Raw genomic sequence first — 26,925 nt, forward strand, 5'->3', positions numbered from 1 at the left:
GAACTGGTTTTCTTTCAAATACAAATCTTTGTAATCCCAGGCTATCTGTAATCAGAAGCACATTTATAACTGGAATATAATTTAATAAATAAATATATTATATATTTAAATAAATAATAAATATATTTCATAAACACATAATCCTTTATGGATTACAATCCGCCATCAAAATGATACATTTAATTGCTCAAATATTGATTTCGGATCATTTTTAACCAAAAAAAGTTACGGACTGCAGCTTTAAAAACAATAAACGTAGTACTTTCATGTACTCAACTAAATCTTTGAATTACTTGAGTAAAAGAAAGAAAGTACTAGATTTCTAATGTAATTAAGTATTAAATGATATTTAATATGAAACGTAGTGCAGTAAAAATAACAATATTATGCTTTGGAATGTTGTGAAGTTAAAGAAAAATACTTTAAAAAGTACTTTTAAAGCAGAGTTACGGACTGCAGCTTTAAGAACAATAAACATGTAGTACTTTCATGTACTCAAGTAAATCTTTGAATTACTTGAGTAAAAGAAAGAAAGTACTAGATTTCGAATGTAATTAAGTATTAAATGATATTTAATATGAAACGTAGTGCAGTAAAAAGAACAATATTATGCTTTGGAATGTTGTGAAGTTAAAGAAAAATACTTTGAAAAGTACTTTTAAAGCAGAGTAAAAATACTTCACTACTGTCCACCTCTGTTTCTTTCCCAAATTTCATTGACTGCTTTAAAATATGAGTCTCAGGAGTTTAAGACACAGAATAGGACACATGCTTAACTGTTTTATTTCCTATTTGGGTTTATGTATATGCTTTATTTTTTAAGATTAATTGTTAGATGCCAGTGTTTCCTGTCATAGCTATGCAAAGATTTGATTTCAAAAACAGTATCATCAAAATCAAAAGTGCTGAAGTCTGATTTTGCGGTGGCTGTGCTTTAAAATGAAATTATTATAATCTTAGTTCAAGTGAAAGTCTGACAGTAATCAGTGTTGAGTACTGTAAAGTTAAACCTGCCTGCTTTAAATGTATCAAATTGAAAACATTTATTAGAAATTTAAAAAAGTAATCAGTTACATTACATTAATAAAGTAACTGAAATAGTTACACTACTTATTACATTTTAAATTGGGTAACTTGTAATCTGTAATCTATTGCATTTCCAAAGTAACCTTCCCAACACTCTCTATATATTTTATACTTTTTATACTAACAGCAGTACCTTTTTATCGATGATATCCGTGTTGCTCAGGACATCTTTCTGGTTTGAGAGAACAGATTGATTGTTCACAGATGACGGAAGGTTCAGTGGTTTCTCACCTACTGGCATCTCAGTGCTTTAAAAACAAAAAACAAATATGCAAAATAAACATGCAGCGGAAATGTAATATTTTAAAACTGATTTGAGCGAAATATGAAGAGCTCTGTATCAATCTCAAAATGTGCTGTTCCAAACACACACACAGGACAAACACACAGGAGACTCCAGTCCAGTTTTAATACGCTAATAATGCAATAAACATTAAATATATATTACACAAATGTTGGGTTCTATTTATTAGATTAAACCTTTTTTCAGTAGTGCACAAAACAACAACAACAACAACAAAAAAACAACTACCATCCCCCAAAAACTGTATTGGACATTTAATGTAATTTTTGGGTAAAATACAGTTTTTGGAAATGAAAAACATTTTAAACAGATTTTTTTACATTTATTTTTTACAGTGTACAGTGAGCCATTTATTTTAATTATATGCACATTTAAAACATAGGAAAGGACAAGATGCTTTTTCAGTGTGTATTTGACAGATGTGCAGTAGTCACCTGTTAGCAGCTTTTTCTGGGTTATTAATCTTCTGCTCCTGTTTTTTCTTGTAGTGTTCCTCCATTAGAAGAGTATCCTCAGATAACAGCTGCTCCATCAGCATGAGTGCTGTCTTCCTATTGGTTACGGGGTAAAGAATGCGAGCTAACGATTGGTCAGCTGAGACCACGTCCCGAACAAGCACCTCCCACTCCAGTTTGTCCGCTGGACAGCTTCCTTCCATCACAACAGGGCCGTCTTCCTTCTTTACGGTCCCGTCTTGCTCCCTATTAAGTGCAGGTACCAGGCATGTTTCCTGATTGCCCGGAGGTGTTGTGATAGATGTGGTTTCGTTCTCATCAGATGGGCTACGCGGTGCACTCTGGGGTTCAGCGATAGTAGCTGTTTCAGTAGATTGCCAATAGTTTGCCTCGGTCTCATTTATCACAGAAGCTGAGATCCACAGACTGGGATCTGTTGTGACTCCATGACCGAGAGAAACCTCTTGACTAGAGAGAGATGTCTCACTCTTATCTTGAGGACAAACGTCCTGCTGCTTGCTGTGATATATCAAAATAAACATCATATTAAAGGGATACCTTCAATACAGCCACACAAACAAATTGATAACTATACTGGATTCAAAGAAAATGTAAGTTGTGCTTGCTCATGAAAACTCTTACTGGCCCTCTATTGGGATTTTCACACATTTATCCTCTTTTTAAATCCTGCTTTAAACCCTGGGTGTAGTAATGTTTTACACTTGTCATTTTTTTAAGGGATATCGCACCTTTTTTTTACTCTTGGTTATTCAATTAAATTAAATTCAAGTTTATTTGTATAGCGCTTTTTACGATACAAATCGTTGCAAAGCAACTTTACAATTTTTTACAAAATTTAAAATTAAGTTTCTACAATATTTAGTAGTAGCTTATCAGTGGTGACTGTCTGTTAATGTACATATGGCAGAAATGTACGGAAAAATCAATTAAAGACGTAATCAAACAGACGATGAACACTATTGACAGCAATTATTATATGATGCAATCAAACTTATAGCAAAATTTGGTAGTTTTGTATGTTGTTTCAGGGTTGGCATCATCTGAGGTTATGAAACACTGCACTGTTAAACCTGTACTATTTTATGCTAAAGTATACCGTGGGAAATACACTGCCATTCAAAAGTCTGGGATCAGTAAGATTTTTTATGTTTTTTTTAAAGAAGTCTCTTAAGCTCATCAAGGCTGTATTTATTTGATCAAAAATACTGAAAAAAAAAACTGTAGTTTTGTGAAATATTATTGCAATTTAAAACAACAGTTTTCTATTTTAATGTACTTTAAAATATAATTTATTCCTGTGAAGCAATTTTCAGCATCATTACTCCAGTCTTCAGTGTCACATGATCCTTCAGAAGTCATTCTAATATCCTGATTTATTATCAATGTTGGAAACAATACTTATATTGTTAGAAAAGTATCACAGGTTCCAAAAAATATTAAGCAGCACAACTATTTCCAACACTGATCAGCATATTAGAATGATTTCTGAAGGATCATGTGACACTGAAGACTGGAGTAATGATGCTGAAAATTCACCTTTGACCACAGAAATAAATGATATTTTAAAGTATATTTAAATAGAAAACTAATATTATAAATTGTAATAATATTTCACGATATTACTGTTTTTCTGTATTGTTGATCAATTAAATGCAGCCTTGATGAGCAGAAGAGACTTCTTTAAAAACATTTAAAACCCCAAACTTTTGAATGACAATATATTTGGCGTTATAATGTATTTCGTTTAGCATCTGAGGCCAAATTCTGAATGTGAAACACTGATGCTACTGTAAACACACGTATCTCCATGCTTGAGATGAATTCTGATGCACAAGAGTGAAACGAGCCGTTGTTTCAATAAGCCGCAAATAAGAACACATTACCCCAGGCCTTGTGCATGTATAAAACCTTGAAACTTTAATACCCAATATTAATTCCCAACCCAGAAAAGATGCAACAGTGTGAAGCACGGAAAAATATAACTCAGGATTTTGTTTAGAATGATCCGGAGTTCACCAGTTTAGTTTAGAAACGATAATATAAAACTAGATTAAGTAGCAGAAACATGTGAGTGACCCACCGAAATGTAATACTTAAACACCTAACCAAAAATGATTAAAAATAGCAGTACTTACAGAGACTTGCCTTAGCAAGCACCACTAATAAATTCAACAATGGATTCAGATATACCTGACTTTCAGCCTGTAGTGACTGGGCATCGACAGAGCCATGTCTTCTTTATTTTTTCGTCCATTGTGTGAAGCTGTATGGATTTCATCATCATAGGTGGACACATGCTTTACGAAATGGGTTAAGAGCGGGTTCTCAGGGCCTGCCTGAGAGTTATCCACGTGTTCTCCAGGGCTGGGAATCCTCCTTTGTGTGCGCCTTCCTTCAGCAAGAAATGACAGAGTTCTCCTCTCTGTACCAGGCATGACCTGCCTGCCCTGAACTTGGTCAAGCTGCTCTGAACTTTTGCTGAGAACTTCAGGTCTTGTGACCCTGGATACATCAAGCTCTTCCATAGATTTCCCTCTTGAAGCTCTGACTTGTACGTGCCGCTCATCAGGGACAGATGCTGTGTGACTGTGATGGACTACTGTGTCTTCCTCTACTTTTCTTTGAACACTGAAAAATAATTCAAGGGTTTTTGTTCAGTAAAATGAAGAACTAAAATGTCTCATTGTATATCTTTAGTTAAGCTTGATAACATTCAATTTGTGGTAATAATAAATATGATGCACTGATACTAAATTTCTCAGTCGATACGATTCGGATTCCGATTATTCATTATGATTATTCATAATGAAATCTGCTGATGCAGATACCGATAGCTTGGTTTTCTTAAGGAAAAAAAATCCTTTCCCAACTAATGCTGTAAACTATAAAGGGAACCCTCTCATTTGGTACATTACTACAATATTAGCTGTTTTATTGGTGTCTTTTCGCAGTTGAAACACTTGTACTGTATTTTTACACATACCTTCTTATGTTCATTCATGTTTATTTCACACTATAACATGTAACATATTACATATTGTCATGCCACTTTTAAGATCATCAATACAGCATTTATTGTTTGAATTTGTGATTTGAGAGCTGAGACTTCGTTTCTGATCAGAAGTAAAAAAGCACAAAAGCTCTTTGCGATAAATGGAGGGGAGGCACATTACAAACAGTGTTTGATGAAGGTTAAAAACGTGGACCTGGCAACCTTGACTTGAACTACAGGTGATTCATGGGGTCAAATATTACCTGCGTTAACAGCTCAATTTTATAATGAATTGGCATTAATGCATTATTACTGCATTAACTTCGACAGCCCTATATTCTACACAAGAGACATTTGAAGTCTGACACGTTTTTTTGCACCCTTTTGATTGACAGGATATAATTTGGCTCTGATCATCAGCTGTTTTTAAACGATCGGCCGATAATTGCTTTAATCAGTCGATACTGATTATTGGCCCATACATCTGTGCATCCCTAATAATAAATGCAGGACAGAGATTTAACTTCTACCGCTATCCTACTCAGCAATAAGAGCAATAATATATCACCTTGAAATAGCCTTATTATGAATGGCTGAGGACTCATCTGGATGTTTCCGAACCTATAGAAAAAAGAAAAGATGCAAATACAGCAATATGAAAATCTACATGTTAGTCGTCGATCTTATTAATTTAACTGGAAATTCACGTAAAACTGCAATTCTGTTGAACATTTTTATAAGATACCTGGAAATCATTGGGATTCGAGGTGCTTCGGGTCCGAAAGAACTTGGGTTGTTCAGGCTGGTCCAGGAGACTCTCCACAGAGGCTGACTTCCCTGCTGTAGAGGACTCCTCTCTCCAGCTGGACTGCCTTGAGTGCTTAGCAGTGATGAACTGGGAGTATTTAACAGAACTTGACACTGAGTCAAGAATCTGACCTGCGGAGAGTGGCCTGTGGAGCTTCTTGGAGTCTGACAGGCCAGAATTATGTCTGGAGCTCTCTGCAGTTGAATTCCTGTGGCTGGGTACTTGTGGAACTGGGTGCTGGGGCTCAGCGACCTTTTGACCGGTTTTACGTTCCATGTATGCCACTAAGGCTTTATGCTGAAGGTGCTTCAGAGTTGATCTTGAGAAATTGGAGGCAGACAGAGCACGTCCCCGTGTTTCGAACATCTTCCGTCTAGCAGCCACTAGACTGTGATCGCCCTCCGAGAGAAGACCTTCTGCTGCTTCATTGCCAAGAGAGTGGCAGGTCATATGAGCCGGTCCATCTGCCAGCTGGTGTAGCTTCTCAGGCTCAGAGTGAGAGAGCTTCTTCTGATCTGCTGTCAAACGCTTCCTACTCCCTACTCGAGGCACTTGCGGTTGAGCAAAATTCTGTGGCTTCTCTGGTTCTTTTTCAATTGCCTTCTCAATCTCCTGACCAAGGTCCTTGCTGTACTCTTGAGGATTGTGTAGTTGTGGCACGGGAGTTGCCTCCAAGTTGGGCAGTTTGTCTTGTAATGAAGGACCGGAAGGTTGAACAGAAAGCTTTTTGTCTGTCTGCCGCTTGATCCTGTGGGGTTGAGAAAGCTGCAAATCTCTCCTTTTAAATGAAGTCTCCCTCAAAACCTTGGATTGGGCATCTTTCAGTTTCTCCTTATAATACTTCTTGTAGGAGTCATCTAACGTACCGCATGGGTAGAAGAATTCATTCGGCTGTTTTTCTTTAGACATTTCACTCTGCTGATATTCGCTGCTGGGAGAGGCTTGCTCATCATTTCCAGATTTCTGTTTATCTTTGACGCAGTCTGGATTCATGACCTCTATATTACAGTCATTATTGTTTTTGAACTTGTCTGTATATGACACCCTGTTTGCTCCTGTGAGGTGATATAACAATGGGGTAGCCTCCTTGCTGATCTTGTCACTTGGGATATCCAGTTGGGGCCGTCTCAAAGCTCTTGTCATCGGTTCCTCTTTCTTGGGCTGACTGGTATGGTCTTGCTTAATTTGAGCAGGGGTCATCGTTGTACCAACTGAATTGTCCTCTGGACCACAATAGAAGATAGGGTGGCTGGTGGAGTGATGCCTGCCAGTTTCTCTACTCATGACCCTCTGGTCCTCCACACCTTCAGAAGTCTGCTCTGACTTGAAAGATGAATGAAGTGCCTTGTCATTAGGATGCTCCACAACTTCATTCTGAATGCTGAATTTGTGTTCCTCTTGGAAAAACAGTCTTCCACTCGGACCATCAGGACAGCTCTGCCTTCTACGCTGAGTTTTATAAGACCACTCACTGGAGGTTTCCACGCTTGCACTGTCACCAACACCTTGCACGACACTGGGCTCAGACGGCTTGAAGACACCGGTAACAAAATAAAACTGTCCTTTGTGCTGAATACTCCCACTGATCATGTTCTGCGGCATATTGCAGGAACTCACAAAACTCTGGTGCTCAGAAACAGGTCCACCATAAGCTGAATGCGACCTCTTCCGTTGGGTTTTGGATTGGCTGCTCGAAGGCTGCAGCAAGTGCTCTGGTTGACAGGTTTGCTGGGGGAATCTATTTAAAATTCCTGTAGACTTTGGTGGATCAAGCATCTTGTCCTCCTGGTCTTGCTTGAGGTGATCTTTAAGCTGTGAAAATGTGCGACCACAGACAGGCTCAGCCCGGACACCACAGACCTCTGAATTACTTGTCTGCTGCGAAATAGAAAGGTCAGCAAGTTGTCCTTCTGGACTCTGACGTGACCTTGAGTTTTCAAGGTTCTTGGTTGTTACAAAACTGTTCAGACGGGCAGGAGGTGGTGGTGGTGGTGGTAATGGATGCGTATGAACTGGTGGATCTTCAATGTCAGAGAAGCCACCGCTGCTCCAGTGATGCTCTTGTGCAACGGTTTCCATGGAACGGTAAAGGTGGTCCATGCTCTTGGAATCTGAATCAAGAAAGATTGGGCTGTATATACCTTTGTAGTGCAAGTTTTGCGACTGGAGTTCATCCAGTACAAAAGGAGAAGGGTAATCAGGGACATTGGAACCACCGGAGAATGAGCTATAGGCTGAGTCGCCTTTGCTGTGGTGATGGTTATACTGATCAATACTACTACTGGACTTGGCCGGGGAAAGTCGACTGACCGGAAGACTCAGAGGGTGTAGGTCAAGGTTACTCATCCTCTCAAAGTGGAAATGATAGGAATCCATTTGGACTATGAAGTGGAATTGTGGACCCAGGTTCCTTACTACAGTTACAAAACAGAGTCCACAGGAATTTGGCGTTACCTGAGAGAAACAAACATAAACCATTGTAAAACTGTCATTTTGGGAAAAAAAACAAATGTCCTATTGACCACAATACACATCACAATACAGATTTTTTGCATTAAATAAATTACTAGATCTACATTGATTGGTGTTAATGATTAAGATGTTAATGGCATGAGTTGTGCCTCAAATGACCAAAGTACACTATGCAAGTATAGTATGCTACCATCTAGTGCAGGGGTGCCCAAACTCGGTCCTGGAGGGCCGATGTCCTGCAGAGTTTAGCTCCAACCCTAATCAAACACACCTGAACCAGCTAATCAAGGTCTTACTAGGCATACTAGAAACTTCCCGGCAGGTGTGTTGAGGCAAGCTGGAGCTAAACTCTACAGGACACCGGCCCTCCAGGACCGAGTTTGGGCAGCCCTGATCTAGTGTATGAAGTTTAAAAGGTTATTTTGTCATCTAGCATCATCTGATAGCCTGCCCCTTTTCACTACATAACAACGTGTCCCATAGACTGTAAAGAAAGATGGACGACACGTCTCCAGTCTCTCCAATTCCTTCAACTATAGAAAAGTGAAGCCAAAGCATCCAAGTATGGCTGCGGTCATCTTCCAAAATGACGTCATTTGGAGCTGGAGTCTACGCAGTATTGATTAATTTGGAGCCAGAGTCTGCGCAGTAGTGATAGTGAGGTGGAGCCTCGGTTTCAAAGTCCCGCCCAAACTCCAGCAAAGTCAATCGCAAGCTCACAATCATGACACCACATCCCATTTTTATAGCATCAAATAACTAACTAAAAGCAAACTTATTAGAAAAAGGAACACTTTAACATACATCAGCATGATAAGAACCACCTAAAATGACAGAAACCATCTTTTTGGGAAAAATTAATGAAGTGTAATTAGATTTTTTTTAATTTGGCTCACGTCACGTCCCATTTGTTTACATGGAGAGGGTGGGGTTTATGACCTATACTGCACCCAGCCACCAGATGGCGATCAAAATATTTCGGCTTCACTTTTCAGGACGTGTGTGACACACTAGCCATGTCCTAACCAGACGTGGCATGACAAGATTCCAACAACAAGCAATCTGTCTGTTCACACCAGATGCGATTCGACTACACGACAAAATCAATAAAATTTCACAGCCAATCAGATGCGTGTGTGGGCGGGCACTGCACTCCCAATGGAATGGATAAGTTTATAACCTAATTCATAAATATTAAACCTTTTAAACATTATTAAATGTACATACTAAGTGACTGATACCGTATTATTATGGAATACACGTTTCGCAATGAGTTCACAGTTTTAACGTACGTTTAATTTATTTTCAAGATCTGAGGTACTATGTTTTGTTGCTTTCAGTATGGCTATAAAGGTCATGCAAAATTACATTCAGACTCACATTAGACACCGTTAACATTAAATAAAGCACAAGTACCTGTGATTATCATTGTCATAGTTTGTATGTTGTTGTTCCAGCCGTGACATCACAGAAAATAGGAATTGTTTATTAAATAGAATCCCGTCACTTGTTGTGTGTCGCGGCTGGTTAGGAGAGAAACTCTGATTAATGTGGAAAATATACCTTCACGTGTCGCGGCGTCACGTTGCGTCTGGTTAGGACACGGTGTAAGGAAAGCTGCGATTTCAATGTGAATGCACAACTTACTCTATTCACACTACTATACAACAAAATGGCATAAAACAGTGCATAAGTACACCAACTGGGACGCTCTATGCGAGATGTGTGTGAATTACAACTTCCTCCCCTGAAAGAATGTGTTTGAACTCCATTCAAGTGTAGTGCTTGGTACAATGCAGTACTCTAAAAGTCCCCTAAGATAATTACGAAGCAATCTGATTTCAGCCTTCATGTGCAAAATTCTTTTAATTCCAAGCTCTTTCCTTGAGCCCTATTTACCAGCTCACTGTCAGGATGACTTAACCTAGTAAGTTCTTTAAAGGATGCTTGAAAGCTTGTATGACGGAACATTTGCTTTTTTTTTATTAACTAATGAGGAAACTGATGAAACTGGTTGGTAAAATGTGTAACAAAGTGCAGAATGTTAAAAATGCTTAAACTGCATATTTTTAGACATACTATAGACAAAGGCGCATGTAATTAGATATATTACAAAACTTTTTTTTAATTTTTTTAAAGAAAAAAGATATAAAATAATGAACAGCGGCACGTTGATCAATGATGACATCCTTAATGAGTCCTGATGAAAAGGTGCTTGGATGGGGGACTGATTGAAAATGTCTGGAATGCAATTTTAACCAGGCTGAAACATTTTGGCAGTAATCATGTGAGAACTCTTAGATGGATTATGTACTTTAGAGAAATTCAATGAATGCCAGCTTTATAAAAGATTCCACCTTAAATGTATATATTCAAGTCTTTAATCCATTCAAACTGTAGGTATTACTTTTATATATACTAGTCAACATCTGAAGTGGATCAAAACCTTTCATCAAAGTTGTCTAAAACCTAAAACCAAAATGCATTCTGGTCTTAGGACAAATTTGATTAACTTTTTTGATCCACGTCAAATGTTGACTACTGTACCATAACATAACTGAATATGTTAATTGTGAACCTCGGTGATTCTTCTATCACAAGACAACACTCATAGCAAGCAATATCACAATCAGTATTGAACTTTAAATATGCTCCCATATTAAGCAAATAAACTCTATGGTGTTCAAAACTGAGAACAAACTCTGTTTTTTTGATCGACAATGAGAACATTATGCCCTAATTATATATTGCAGACAGTATATAAACATGGGTGTTTGTGTGCAGGAAATGCTGCATAATGTTCTGGGCATGAGTACAGAGAAACATTCAAGTGGAAGGAAGGGCAATGCAAGCTAGTGACGATATGTACAAGAGCTAGAGGAAACTACAGAGGTTCTATATCCGGGACAAACATTTTTGATCACCATTCAGTATAAATTTATAAAGCATGCTAGTCTGCATCAGTAGCATACTTCTCTGCTGTCAAAAGATGTATACTACTGTATGCGAACTGCAGTGAGATATGACACCAGGCTTCTAAGAGTTTAGAAAACCCAAGACTTCAAGAGAGAGAGAAAAAAAGTAGTCTTAAAGTCTTTAAACTTCTCTGCAGGCATATCCTGGAAAACATTCTCCTCTGGAGTTCACTTTGATTGGCTGTTTGGTCAGCGCAGCAAATCTCTCCTCAGACAAACGCTGGCAGGATGGGCCTCCTGCGTGTGACGTCCACCCTGCGAGCGCACAATGGGTGCAGCAGAGGGAATATTTCACCGCTGATAATGGTGTCTGAGGAGTGAAAAAAAGGCCTTGCATTCCCGGCCAGCTTCAGAATAAAGAGGGCCTCGGTTCCATTTATTCCCCGAGTCCTCTGCACGGAGAGAGCTGCCAAGCAGGACGTTTTCAGCACAGACCCTCTCAGAGATGGGCCGACCCTCCCCTCGAATACTGTAAAGGCTTCATCATCCAGCCCATTATTCCATTCAAAATCATTTGAGCTGGTAGCACAAGAAGAACTTATGTAGAGCCGCTGTCGTAGGAAATGGAAAAAGGAAAAATCGCCATGGTTTCTCCTAGACAAGATTAAAAGCAAGATTTTTTTTTTTGTAATCTTACATGTGTCTCCGCTCAACAGTTTGGAATCTCTTTTCCGCAACTAAATAAATGAAAGTTTAAATAAAAATAATAAAAAGTAGGGTCCTAAGAAATCCGTTTTATTTTTTCCAAATTCCATTTGAATTTTTCTGGATTCCGTTTTTTCCATTTAAATTTTTCTAGAATCTGTTTTAATGGTTAAATTAAATTGTATTCATCAAAATGTCTAGTTAATTGAAATTATGAAACTTATATTATATAATAAACAGCAATTTATTAAAAGTTTAACAAAAATTTCATTTTAAGGCCCTATAAAATGTTTTATTTTTTCTCAAATTATATTTTATTTTTACCAAAATATTTTTTACCAAATATTAATAATCAAAAGCATTTCTAATTAATTGATTTTTAGAAAATTATAATAATTTATTATCTTTTATTTCTTTCTTTCTTTCATGAAATTTTGTGTAAATATTATAAATTCTGGTAAATATTCCTTTAAAAATAATGTTTTAATAATAAATGTATTATTAGTAGTTATTATTAGTATCATTACTGTACATTAAGCAATATTTCTGTCACCGTTTCTTCAAGTTAAACCGAACTTTTATTTTGAAGGGTTGCTGTTTGTATATGATATGACGACAGTTTTTTCTCAGAAGAAATGGTAAAATGCTCATGAAGTGACTCTCAGAGCAGTTCTAGAGATCATGTTTATGTGTTCATGTACTCATATATTGAGGCGGCAGAGACTGAAAACACCAGGAGCGTCGCGTGTGCTTCAGTATACAGCAAATGTAATTTTTATGACTGGATTCTGCAATTCCGTCCCTGTTTTCCACATCGCGGAAATCATAGGGCCCTAAAGAAGGTAATTGCGACTTTTTATCTCACAATTCTGACTTTTTTCTTTCAGTTGAGAGTTATAAAGTCAGAATTGTGTGATATAAACTCATAACTCAGAATTGGACTTTATAACTCACAATTATGAGAAAAGAAGTCAGAATTTCGAGATATAAACTCACAAAAGTCAGATACTCCAATACGAAATTAAACACATAAGATACTTCCATAGCCATACTATTAGGGCTGCACGATTAATCGAATGCGATTGTCATGCGCATTTTGTTAAAAAAGCCGGTTCTGTAATCAGCAGGAAATCATCATCACGTGCTTTCCATACTATCTTAAGAAAATCTGTTCAACAAGTACTACTGTACTTGCGCAACTATCTAGCTGACAAGACCAAACAGTTAAACAGTTAAAAATGTTGGAATAAAGAGGTGTTAGCAGTACCTGTGTGACAATATGTAGAGTAGCATTAGGCCTTTTTAGATTTAAAGTTGCATCATTTCATATTTTTTAAATTGACATCACTGGCACATTTTATAAGAACACAACTCTATTTGAAATGAACATCTCCAGAAAAACTGTTTTACAGATGCAAATGAAAACCACGAAAGGGCAAGTAAGAACCAGGCTAAACTTTAACCAGGGAAATGTTTGTGCCAAATTACGACACATTCTTAACATCGCCTCGCTTAGGTAACAGGACAAGGTGAACAAGTGTAACAAAAGACAGCAAACGGATGTGTTGAACCGTCGGGGAGGAAATGGCCCACTTTGAGATTTGACATTCTTTATGTTGCCCTTCCTAAAGCCTATGTAGTGGCCGTCCTTTATAGCAAGAACACAACAGAATAAAAAGTAGTGGGATCTTACTAGAACCAGTATCCTTATTGTCAGCCATGATAAGGATACTGTGAGGAATAATGGTGGGCCCTGATACTGTTCTCTCATGACCAAAAAACTCACAATTAGAAGCCATGAGAATACAGGAAACAGAGCAGGTAAATGAAGGGAAAGGCACAAAAGGTGTCAGGATGAGAAAAGGGCGATGAACCTTGATGCAAGCTTTTCTCGAGGCGTTCCAGTGATCTAATAATACAATTCAATGATGTCACAAAGGGTCTTTCTTCCCCCGTCACTGATAGTTGCTCTAGAAAGAACAAATTCACATCCTTTCATAAAGATAGAGCTTGGTTTCCTTGTATTACTAGAACTGGAATACAAAATACATTTTACAGTTTGCTTGTGCCTGAATCACAAAATCATGTATTTCGCACCCAAAATGTTACTGTAGCTCATAGTTTTATTTTCCGTATTCTATATTGACTTGTAATGCTACATTTTAATGAACTAAATAACTTGGCAGAGAATTCATTTTTCTGATCATTATTAATAGGGGTGGGCAATATACCAGTAGAAATTTGTCATCCTTGTAATTTAGGTCTTAAGTGAAATCAAACAGCTGAGAAAGAACACACACGTGGAACAGTATATTAGATCTGGGTAGCTCTTAAAGTGACAGCAGTCTAATATTCCTGCTGTCTGTCATTCATGTTAATCAAACAACAAAAGAGAGAAAACCTCTTGCTGCTCTTGACTAAATCACTTTTGTAACTTTAGTAAGAAGAAATATATATTTAATATAAATATATTTATTTTTTATACATTTGATTACTTTATACAATGTATGTAGCATTTCTTATTCATTTGTTCTACTGTAGTTTTTTGTCCTATTGCTTGTAATTAGTTTATTATTCTTATTTAATCGCTGACTGTTTACTTGTCTTCAGTGAGCTTGAGTTTTGTTTTGTTTTTTAATTTAGGCTAGTATACATTTTTTTATGATATTGACACTGGTAACAAAAATTATGCAATTTCTAAGGTATCAAATTTTGATATCATAAAGACCTTATTTAAAGCAAAAATAACTATATTGTGATATATATCATTACCGTGAAATAAAATTGGTCATATCGCCCACCCCTAATTATTAATAATAATAATTTATTGAGTACTGGTGTGTTTTATCATAGTGAGATTGTCAGAGTTTTATAAATTAATAGGGATGTAACGATTCACTCAATTCATGATGCAATACGATTCATGATACTGATTTCACAATATGATTTTCTCATGATTTTTTTAACAAAATGAAATTCAGGACAAATTATAAATGGAAAGGTGTTCTTTTATTATTTCTCAGTCCAAATGCTGCACATTTCTTTGTGAAATTGAAATTTGTCAAATAACAAAACTAAATCGAAAACAAATCCCAAATCAAATAAATAAATAACACAAATAAAATAAATCTCTTCATATAAACAAACTAAGGCTTTGTCTGTGCTCTTTCTATTTAAAAGTACAGTCAACCACTGCATTTTAATCATGATTCATTTAACATCTCAACTGACTTCAATAGTCACATATTTTTTCAGCCGCCTCGGCGTGCATCGTTATTCGCTATAATTTAAGCAATAAAGCTATGAGCCTGTGCAGTTAAGGGAGTTTTAAGAACACCATTTACCTATAAATTTTACAATCACATGGTTGTCTATAGGACGTTCACTGACTGAGTGATGGAGCTTGTGAGAATGCAGCTATATGCACTAAAATTCAAGATATGACAGCAAAACTGCCCCTGTTTTACAACTACCTAACTATTAATAAGCAGCAAATCAGGAGTTTATTGAGGCAAAAGTCGTAGTCCATAGTGACTCCCTAAACTAAAGTTTGACTGATGAAACTTAGGCTGGCAAATCAATGGCTATTTAAAGAAGTTGGCATAAATTCTACATATTTCAGGAGAATCGCGCAACCTGACAGATGCTTGTGCATTGTCACATCTCATGTAACCTAATGACGACTAGCTAACAGCATAGGCACTCTTATTGAGTCCTTATCAGTGGTAAAGTGATTACATGGGATGGGAATGTGCAAGATAAACTTACACATGCAACGCAAACACATACGGTATTATGTCACATTGACTCGGGTTGTTAACATTCATGACACAACTTTCTCTGATGATTCAACTTCAGTGGCTAATGTTACTGATGCTGTGCTGACTAGGACTCGTCACATTACGTGACGGCTTGCACTCGCTGGATTACACAGAAATATTCTGTTTACAGCCCATAAGGACAAAGTTTTTTTTTATTCTCGCTTACATAATATGTAAGCCTCACAGAGGAACTCAATGAAAACACTTTACAAGGAAATACTGCAGGTCACCGAATGGCAATGCCAAATGTTCTTCAAAACCCCTAGGCCTGTTAAGTATTTCAAGATCGCTAAAAGACAAAAATCTGCCAGGTGCACTTTTCTCCTTTTGCAACTCCGTTGGAAAATAAGCTGGAAAACAGATAAGTAATGCTACCCGGGCAATGGAAATTGCTGAAATTCTCACATTACATTCTCTGAGAGGCCAAGTCAGGTAGAGGTGCTATCAGGTGACACTCACCTGTCAATCAAACTCAGCACAGTAACAAACTAATCAGCTGACTACGTCTACAATACATACAACTCTATGGAGAACAGGTGCATTCAGACACCAGTATGGTTCCAGGTACCAAACGCTTTAACTTTATAGGCAGATCCTTCTTTTTCTGGTTTGAAGGCTTTCGATTAATTAATTAGATCAGCCCTGAAACACACAAACACAAAAATAATTTACCTCATGAGAACTTCAAGAGGAACCTTACAAAATCTAGGTCTTAGTTTCTTTCAAAATCAAACGAAAGAAATAAACTATATTTTTTGCATCAGGGTTATTATAGTTAAGTAAAATTAAAAGTAAAATTAAAGCCATTAAAAAAAAAACATTTTCATTACTTGAAATAAAATAAATGTTAAATGAAATAAAAAAATAAACACTTTTTTATTATTATTTTTTTTAGCTATACTAGCCAAGCTAATATGTCTCATTTTAGTTTAAATTGGTGTACTAAAATAACTAAAACTGGCATAAAAATTCATAAAAACTATAACTATATCTATCTATCTATCTATCTATATATATATAGAGAGAGAGAGAGAGAATAAAAGCAGAAAATATAACATTTAAATCTAATATATATAAAAAACTAATATGAAACTATATATATATATATATTGTGCTAAATTTTATTTCTGCTGAAATACGTATAGGACACTTATCTGTAATGGGAAATACTTTTGCATAAAACGTAATGGTCCAGTAGGCTTCATTTTCATTAAGCAAATTAAAGTTCCTTTATTCTTTTTTTGTTTTCGGGGTGAAATATAGTTTGGACATTGTGTGTTTTCTCTTTACTGTTTCCAAGCCTTTATAAGTCAGGTGAAGACATAACCTTAATGTCTAAATGTTCAAACATTCCTTTCTGGATTCCTGTTCACGGACCTTGAGATCGCCGACAGTCATGCAACTAAGCATAGGTGAAGTCATAAAGCTATGGCAACATTACGAGACCAAGACAGCCAACAGCATACACTAACATTTGCATGTGTTCCTCTCAAATTTGACTTGCAAATAAAAACAGTTTGATCAGCTGAAGAGATGAGGTATGGCACATGTCCTCTGATTGGTTTGCAAAACAAGAGGAACCACTATAACTCATGTGCTGACACCCCTGAGAAATATTATCTCAGCAAGATCAAACCAGCCAAGAACATTTTCCCACTTGTTGACATCGCCGAGGTGTTACACATAACTGCTCTTCTATGCTGGAAGTTCAAATCTTCCAAATATTTTCACCTTGTGCTACAAAAAAATAAAAAATTTAAATTTAAATAAATAAATAATCCCGTTTCTAGCCTAATAAAGTTTTTGTAATAATTAATTCAAAACATTCTATCAAACTAATAATAAATGCATATGAATAAGTGTAAAGAATTAAAAAAAGAATATGCAGTAGTTATTTAATAACATTATGCCAACTAAAATTCTGACAACACACACACACACACACACACACACTCACACTCTCACACGCACACACACACACACACACACTCTCACACGCACACACACACACACACACACTCTCACACGCACACACACACACACACACACTCTCACACGCACACACACACACACACACACTCTCACACGCACACACACACACACACACACTCTCACACGCACACACACACACACACACACTCTCACACGCACACACACACACACACACACTCTCACACGCACACACACACACACACACACTCTCACACGCACACACACACACACACACACTCTCACACGCACACACACACACACACACACTCTCACACGCACACACACACACACACACACTCTCACACGCACACACACACACACACACACTCACACTCACACTCACACATATAGGCCTATATAAATAATTATAATACTATACCTTTTTTCTCTATTTTTAAGTCTTAAATTACTTAAAATGTGTGGTTAGTAGCTAAAAGCATTTACATAAAATCCTGGATAATTTCATGTACACTGTTATGGGATCTGTAGCGGTTTCTGTTCAGAATGTAAAGCAAAGATAAAAAAAGAAAAAAATCTGGAAGTGAAGTGAAGCGACAACTAAAAATGTTAAAAGAAGAAAATGGGGGAAATCAGAAGAATTTTTTGGATGTGAAGGAATTAAAGGGAACTCTTGGATAAATATATTTATAAAAAACATAAAAATCACATCCCTGGATTTTTGTTGATGTGCTTTTACAATATTAACACATAGTACACGTGTGTTTTTGTTTTGTTTGAGTTTTTTCGAAGGTCAAATATCTGCACCCGTTCTGCTGAATGACTCAAAAAGATCTCATCAATAAAGATGCACTTGAAACTACAGCTAATGGAAAGTTCAGCATAACTAGCTGTTCCTTCTTTTCACTGCGTAGGATGCTTGAAGCTCAACACAAAGGCCTTCAAGGTAAAAATAAGGTAATATAAGATAATAGCTGCTATTAAATTCTAATATGGAAGGAATGTGACAAATGTGTTCAATCCCTGCACTTCTGCTAATTACAGCAATGACAAAGAGCAGCCATTCCAGTAAGAGAGAGAGAGAGAGAGAGAGAGAGAGTTGTGTTGGAATAAAACCGATTAAACTCCAGCCTGTTGCACTGCCACAGTTCAGCGCTTGCGAACTTTGCTACCTGGCATTAGTTCAGAGGTGCATGACTATAGAGAGGGAAGAAAAAGATAAAGACGTGGAGAGGTGGAGGAGGCATGCGGTGTTGCTGCTCTCTTCTCTGGTAAATCAGACATCTTGGTGTTTGAAATATGCCTGAAATGCATGGTAATTACAAGATAAATGCCAAGCCTACCACACATCAGCATTCTGAATAGCTCTGTTATGAGCTAAAATGACACTGGTTTTAAGCAAGACACATCAGCGACATGATGCAACAAAGTGGAGAAAACTCTTAGAAACCAAACCTCGAACCGACAGTGAACACAGCTTGCAGTGTGGTTGACAAATTGCAATATTATGAAATATTTAACTTATTATTTTGTTAGATTCACCCCCAAATGCACGCCATGCCAGAGTTTGGTTTACTGCATTAGAAAGTGGTGCAACTTTTGCTGGATGCTGCTCCATCTGAAAGCACGTGATGATTTCCTGCTGATTACAGAACCGGCTTTACTAACAAAATGCGCATGACAATCGCATTCGATTAATCGTGCAGCCCTAGTTACTACAGAAACAAATAGGCACATAATCAGAAACGAAGAAAACCGAAACAGAGAGGACAAACCGGGACATCTGGAATCAGAACAGAGTATCAAAATAAAAGTCAACAGAACGGAACATAATCCAAACAGTAATGACACTAATGACAAAATGTTGATTTTTGGGTGAACTGTCCCTTTAAGGTGTGGTCAGATAGATTTACTGCTTAAATATGGCTTATTCTGCCACAATGTTAAACAGTTTGTTCACTGACAACAAGAGATTCCAAGAAACATCCAGTGGTTTTTCCAAAAACAATATTTTGACATCATTCACTCATTGCGCACATCATGTTGTTCTAAACCTGTATGACTTTCGTTGTTTCATGAAACACAAAAGGAAAAAAACACATTATTTACTGATGATAATTTTCTCTTTTAATGTAGATCTCATATTAAACATTTATTTTATGTAAAGTTTTTTCTTTTTTATCATTTTGGAGCACGATCGTCATAGTTCGCCATTCATTTTCATTATATAGAATAGACTGGCTGACAAAGTCTTTAACATTTCTCCTTTTGTGCTCCACACTCATACAAATCTAAGTTTCATTTTCAAAAGAACCATTCATTTTGACAAGACTTGTTTTAATGTAAAGGCACATTTTAAGTTTTTAAATGATTAGTATTATTATTATTTTTACTCAGAACATCAATGTCAAAAGCTGCTGTTCAAGATGCATTTAACAGATAAACAAGTTAGTGACAGTGAGCCTGGATAAACCAGTTTGCATTAAGGATGTACTGAACGTTAAAGTAACACCCAAACAATAAATGGATTGTCTCCATGCAAAAGGTAATTGCTGAACGTTACATAACGTGCAAATGATTACTGTAATCCTGACCTCGTCAACAGATATTCCTTAAAGGGGTCATATGATGCTAAGTGATATTTTACAGCATGCAAGCATACTTGCACCTGTAACAGATACAGGTGTTTTTAACGACAATGCAAGCAAGGGAAGCGTCTTTGTTGTTGCTGCTAAAGAGCAGTAAAACTCGCTCATCATGCATTCTGGGAATCTGGAAGGTGTGTCTACCACAAGAGCGAAACGAGGTTGCATTGTGTGTTGCAGGTTTTTCAGTAGGTGCAGTTGCATTTGTGTTTATGTGCGTCTTTGCATGCATGCAACACAGCTCCTAAACTCCTGTTCTTCTCCTCCAGAGAACACGGGGAGGCCGTTTTCAACACAAGACTGATAGAGTTTCAGCGACTGGACAAAACACCAGTGTCTGGTTTCCTGCGAACAATGCACAGCAAAGCTGTCACATTTTCACCCCTCTAAATTCATCTTGCATATTTAGTATAATTCTACTAAAGTGGACTGTGACCCATGACAGAAACAAAACAGAGAGTGATGCAACATGTTATGAACAGACCCTGTGCCAAAATATATTGCAATCTCTCTTACTACCCAATTATTACATACCTGCTGAAAAAAAAAAAAGAGTCAAACCTGGACTTAAATGGGTTAAATTAGTGTTTTTTCTCACTTTTTTCTCCATAGAGTATGAAAAAAAGTAGATGGTCAGAATCTGTTCTGCGTGATTACCTCTTTCCCTGGTGGGACAAAGTCTTCAAAAAACCTATTGTGTAACAGCCTTACACTTAGCCCGTATTAAAAGTACATACATTTGAGTGAACATCTTTATACCATTATACAGTTCCTTTTAAAGTAAAACCATTCCACATAAGTGTTGTCTATACAGAGACATCAGTTAACATCCACCTGTTGCTGTGTGTGAGCCGTGGAGCGAAACTATCGTATTATACCAGCACTTTTAAGAATCTCTTACCTGCACGCTTCTGTCAGGATGCGACTCATAACACCAGCTGTCGGGTTTACGCCATAAACTGAGTGTTATTATAAAGCATAACTCCGTGTGTTGAGGCAAAGTGAAGCTACTGCCTCTGTGTCCAGAGCTGATCAGCGAGAGGGGGCGGGGCCACAAAGGGGCGGGGCGATTACAGGAAAATGTTATTGAGCTGTCCATCAATGGCCCTCATATTTGTTTATGTAAATGTTAAAGCTGCATAACTGTACACATGTAATATGAATAGTAAGCCTAGAGTTAAAGTAACAGTTCACCCCAACCAAAAAAAAAAAAAATAGGGCATTATTTACTCATTTGAGCTTCTTTCTTCCGTTGAACACAAAAGAAGATATTTTTATTAACGTTTGGAATCAGACAGTTGACGGCCATTGACTTCCATAGTATTTTCTTCTATACTTGGAGATCAGTGGCTACCAGTAACTGTTCTGTTACCAACATTCAATAAATATTTTCATGCAGGCTGACTAAATGACAGTAATTTCATTTTTGGGTGAACTGTCCCTTTAAATGTTGAATGGCAACTGGAAAGGGAAAGAACGTGTCGTTTAAAAATGAGAAAGAGTGACCATGAAAATGTAAATAAGCAAATTGTCAATATTTTGTGTTTGCATATGAGTATTTGCATCTTCAAATGCCACAAATGGGGGGGAAAAAACAATGTAAGCCTTGCTTATTAGAAGGTGTTAATGTAGTTCAATGGGTTCAATGTAGTCAACTTTTTCTTTTTTGCAATCTGATTTATGTGCTTTCAGTAGTGCTATGCATGACCCAGTTATGCAAGATCCAAATACCAAGCGGATTGTGATCATAATTATACTATTAGAGCTCAAGTTCTCCTAGAAGTCCAGATGCATGTACATTTTATAACTTTTTCACTTTATTTGTGGTAATGCATTTATGCTTTCACTAAGCTAGAGTTAAGGTAGAATGCAGTGTTGGGGGTAACGCATTACTGTTTTCAAGTAACTAGCAAAGTAACACATTACTTTAAATTTACAACAAAATATTTGAGTTACTTTTTAAAAAAAAGTACTTTGTTTTCCCATTTATTCACGGACACATCTCCTGTCCTCGTGGTAAGAAACATCTTCCTTCAGGCTGAGGCTGATTCATTTCACTTTTGATGTGAAAGGTCCTTCACAGTTGCCAAAAATATATCTTTTGGGCTTTTTGTTATTACAAATAAATAAGCAAGCTCAGCTCAAAAAGTAACACAATGCATTATTTTACACAAAATGCAATTAGCTACTTTATGGTGTAACACAATATTGTAATGCACTATTTTTAAAAGTAGCTTTCCCCAACACTGGTAGAATTGACAATTAATTCCAGTACCGTTTTAAACCTATGATTTCAGACTGCATGGAATATTTCCAGCCTACTTCTAAACCTCCATTTGTCACATAGCAGAATCATTAACGTGAGCTGTAAAAAGGTGATTAAAATGATATCGGACACTTGTTGGTGCATTTCTTTCTGGCCTTATGCATTAAATTCATAGCGTGTTCTTCATGCTAAATTAAGGTTCAAAACTACACAGCAATGCTCAAAAACACTTTTACAGTTTCAAAAGTAATTCAAATCAGAGCCAAAGCTTTTTAATCATATATATTTTATTCTCAATACAGCAAAATACAAAGATGATTCGCAACAGACTCAGAAAATCCACTAGTAATACTCACTTCACCAAAAAAAAAAAAAGTGTTTAAATTACAAGTTATTACAAGTTTGGATAATCGAGGCTCATGAGAGTACCTTTAAATCATATTGCATCCATATATGAATATATATATATATATATATATATATGTGTAGATTTCTTCTCGTCAATCTCTTAATACTTTTAAATCTAAATTGATTTTATACTGCTTGCCAATGATTGTTTTGAGATCACTATAAAATGAGTACTACATACAGACATCGAGAACCGCTCAAAACGATGAAGTTCCTGTCACTAATGGCAGATCTTTCTTATAGTCAACTGCATTTCAACCTGACCAACATCACCATTTAAATGACAGAAAGCCATGTTCATATAGCACAGGAAATCTGAACATGACATCACAAAAAAAAAAACTTCAGTAACGAAGATGTGCATTTAATATATTCACATTCTATTTACAATTAATACAAATGTTAAATCGTCGTAAAAATTTACCCTAAAAGAGAATTTTTATGTACATCTGTACAGCTTAGTATTTAAATAGAAACATGCGAGTGTTATTTTTCAACTGGATGAAGAAAAAAAAAACAAGGTATCTCACCCTGGGTAAAGTTATGATCACAAAGAAAATTAAATATGGATTTAAATCAATCAGTCAGTCTGATCCTCTAAAGCAATACCATGAACTCTAGTAGAAAAGATAAAAACAGGAAAAAAAGGAAAAAAAAAAAAAGGACAGCACATCACCTTCATGTCTGGAGAAGCAAAAAGGCCATGGGAACGATCCATATTCATATGCAGTTACTTTATCATCACGAATCTGGTACAGAAATCACATTAGTGCATGAATTCATTTACATAAAAGCACAATTAACAGACCTCACCCCTATAACACAATGAACTTATTGACTCTCTAAATTAAAATGATGCTGAAATGATGCTCATGACAACAGCATCAGTGGTATATCTAGTGGCCAGCCATTAAATGTTTAACCTCTACAAGTTTGCTTTAACTGATGAACATTTTAATTGGCAGGAGTCCTTGTTAGCTACTGCACAAACGAGCAAGAAAAACATCTGCATAGACAGAAAAAAAACAGTTTGGGAGCCAATTAGAGGAAAGATTCTAGTGAAGTTTCCAGCATTGGATTGACTTTTCACTTGACCTTCCTCTTTCTGCTGCTAAACCGATCAAAGTTTCGATCTGATTTACTGCGTGTATAGATTACGGGTCGGTCTGCGCTAAAATCACTATATGTACATACATAAACTGCTATTCTCAACAGAACACATAAATATATCCTCACATGACTGCGGTCTTTTAAAAGAACTGCAACACACAGGTGACTACGACACTATAAACGCAAACTCAAGACTCACATTAAATATTTAAATATGATATTTTCATATACAATAGAAATACGGCTCTCCTCTCGTATTGCAACCCTGTATCCATGCCCAAGAGTGAAAACGCAACCTGGAACGAAGCGATTTGCCGTTATCTAAATAAAATCTATATTAGGCTGAGCCAAGGTAATAAAATACTCCTGCGTTTAATACCAGAAAATCAAGAGCGAGAAAGTGACACCTATGCGAGCGCTACATTTCGTATAAAAATCTTGGCCTGGGAGTTTGTGGTAGTGACGTATACAAATATGACAGGCTATAATTCCTTTCTGGCGTCTGTGGATGAAACAAACAAAAAAAAAACATTAGTAATAATGCCTTGATATGGCGCCGAACAGTCTTTTGGTCCTGTATACAAGAAAGACGATCAGTCAGCACTGCATTCATTATCTGCTGAGTGCATGATGCTCTTTCTGCTTCTCGTTTTACAAGCCTTTGGCAATCCACACCCTGCGTACAAGTCAAACCTTTCAAGATATTGTGTCTCTCGGTTTCCTGTATATCAAATACAAGGCACAATAAAATGATAAAAGGAGAAAATTTCAATTTTAAAGCACCTTTGGTTAAAGGGAGGTACTTTGGTTGAAATAAAAAGCTATAAACATCCAATTATTATTCTTGTTTGCTTATAGCTAGCAGAAAATAAACCAAAAAGACAGTCAAAGTAAGAAAGCAGGCTTTTTTTTTTTTAGCTAAACAAGCCAATGATATGAGCCGGACGATGCAGTGTATGAGCGCTCTGCCAGTTGTGTGGATTGGCCGCCTCCCCTCTCATGAATATTCATAGGGTCTGTGGTGGAGGGGCGGGGCACTGAGTGTTTCCATTTTTGGCAAGCTGGTGTAGAGATGAACACAGTGTCACAGAGATGTCTGAGGCAGAACGAGTGTGTGAGGGCTTTGCGTAGGCATAGAGGGGCTACGGATAGGGCCGCTCTACTGTACGAGCTTGGCGTCCAGTCGTAGCCAGTGCAGGCCCTGCCGCGTGAATCGCACCAGGTCAGTCATGCTGCTGGTGTTGAAGATGAGCGGGCCCATAGCCTTGTCCAGTTCGGAGAAGAACTCTGCGGAAAAGACCAAAGAGAAGAAGTCAAAACTGACAGTCTTTAGCAGGTGCTCACATCCAGATTCATGCAAGAGGAAAATAAGGAAAAAAAAACAAGATCCTGAGCCAGAATCAAGTCACATTAAAGGGTTAGTTCACCCAAAAATGAAAATTAGGCTGCGTTTTACTCACCCCCGAGGCATCCTAGGTGTATATGACTTTCTTCTTTCAGACGAATCCAGTCGGAGTTATATTAAAAATTGCCTTTGATCTTTCAAGCTGTTTAATGCCACTCAGCGGGTGTTGCATGCATCAGTCCAAAAGAACATAAATAAAAATCGCCCATCCATAAAAAAAAAAGTGTCTCACACGGCTCCCGGGGGTGAGCAAAGGCCTCCTGTAGCGAATCGATGCATTTTTGTAAGAAAAATATCATATTCAAAACATAATAATCACTGAAATGCCTGAAATAAGGTCTATAAGCACACAATATTTTCATGTTTTATTCTACAACATAAAATACATTAGTAATACCACCGTGTGATTTTATTAAAGCTTTTACTTGTGTCTAAATGGGACCACAGAAGTTGTCGGGACATTAAACACGATCACACCGAACACGTAAACTCATCTTCTCATTGGTCGCACTCGCAGCCTTGATTGTGTTTACGATTGCGCTCTTGCAAACTATTCTAACTCAAACTTTCAGGGGAAAAGCTTTTAAATAAAGACTGAAAATGCTTAGCTTTTTATATCTGGTTATTGTATTTAAGCTTGAAAATTAGCCCATAAATTACTCACCCTCAAGTCATCCTAGGTGTATATGACTTTCTTCTTTCAGACGAATCCAGTCGGAGTTATATTAAAAATTGTCTTTGATCTTTCAAGCTGTTTAATGCCACTCAGCGGGTGTTGCATGCATCAGTCCAAAAGAACATAAATAAAAATCGCCCATCCATAAAAAAAAGTGTCTCACACGGCTCCGGGGGGTGAACAAAGGCCTCCTGTAGCGAATCGATGCGTTTTTATAAGAAAAATATCCATATTCAAAACTTAATAATCACTTTAATGTAGCTTTAATGTAGCTGCTTCTGTGTGCAACTGTTGGCGCAAGCTACATTAAAGTTCCAAGTTCCACCCCCCGGAGCCGTGTGAGACACTTTTTTTTATGGATGGGCGCTTCTTATTTAAGTTCTTTTGGACTGAAGCAATGCAACACCCGCTGAGTGGCATTAATCAGCTTGAAAGATCAAAGACAATTTTTAATATAACTCCAACTGGATTCGTCTGAAAGAACAAAGTCATATACACCTAGGTTGCCTCTGGGGTGAGTAAAACGCAGCCTAATATTCATTTTTGGGTGAACTAACTATCCATATTCAAAATGTAATAATCACTTTAATCGAGCTTGCGCTCACTGTTGTAAACGGAAGCAGTTCCGGGCGGATGACGTAAGACATCGGCTTTGCACATGCGCTGCTCAGAAGTGACGAACGCAGAAACGCAGCGGAGAGATCAAAACAAAACAACGGTCAATAATTAGAAGTGCAAAACGAGGATTTGTAAAGAAGAATGTCGGAGGCACTTTTTTTTAAAACAGCTTTATAGAAATTCATAATATTAGTGTTTACAATATCTTCATGCCTTATAGCTGCATTAAGCAGATTACAGCTGGACGACATTGTTACATTTTTGCGGT

General features: G+C 37.0%; 2 protein-coding genes across 2 annotated transcripts in view; both read right to left on the reverse strand.

The window, feature by feature from the left end:
* The window catches only part of LOC107742431 (protein Shroom1-like), a 25,659-nt gene extending 4,466 nt beyond the window's left edge, over nt 1-21,193 (reverse strand). Inside the window, exons 1-6 of the mRNA XM_016555384.1 lie at nt 21,076-21,193; nt 5,604-8,120; nt 5,427-5,479; nt 4,057-4,494; nt 1,825-2,364; nt 1,220-1,334 (exon numbers count right to left, since the gene is read on the reverse strand). Coding sequence (XP_016410870.1) covers nt 1,220-1,334; nt 1,825-2,364; nt 4,057-4,494; nt 5,427-5,479; nt 5,604-8,042 — 3,585 coding nt within the window. The 5' untranslated portion in view covers nt 8,043-8,120; nt 21,076-21,193. The remainder of the gene's footprint in view (nt 1-1,219; nt 1,335-1,824; nt 2,365-4,056; nt 4,495-5,426; nt 5,480-5,603; nt 8,121-21,075) is intronic.
* Nucleotides 21,194-22,863: 1,670 nt separating this feature from the next.
* LOC107742451 (AF4/FMR2 family member 4-like) overlaps nt 22,864-26,925 on the reverse strand; it is a 48,633-nt gene continuing 44,571 nt past the window's right edge. The window contains 1 exon segment of the mRNA XM_016555416.1: nt 22,864-25,245. Within this exon segment, the coding sequence (XP_016410902.1) occupies nt 25,118-25,245 (128 nt within the window). The 3' untranslated portion in view covers nt 22,864-25,117.

Source organism: Sinocyclocheilus rhinocerous, unplaced genomic scaffold, assembly GCF_001515625.1.
Source record: "Sinocyclocheilus rhinocerous isolate Xijiao unplaced genomic scaffold, SAMN03320098_v1.1 scaffold1427, whole genome shotgun sequence".
Classification (NCBI taxonomy): Eukaryota; Metazoa; Chordata; class Actinopteri; order Cypriniformes; family Cyprinidae; genus Sinocyclocheilus; species Sinocyclocheilus rhinocerous.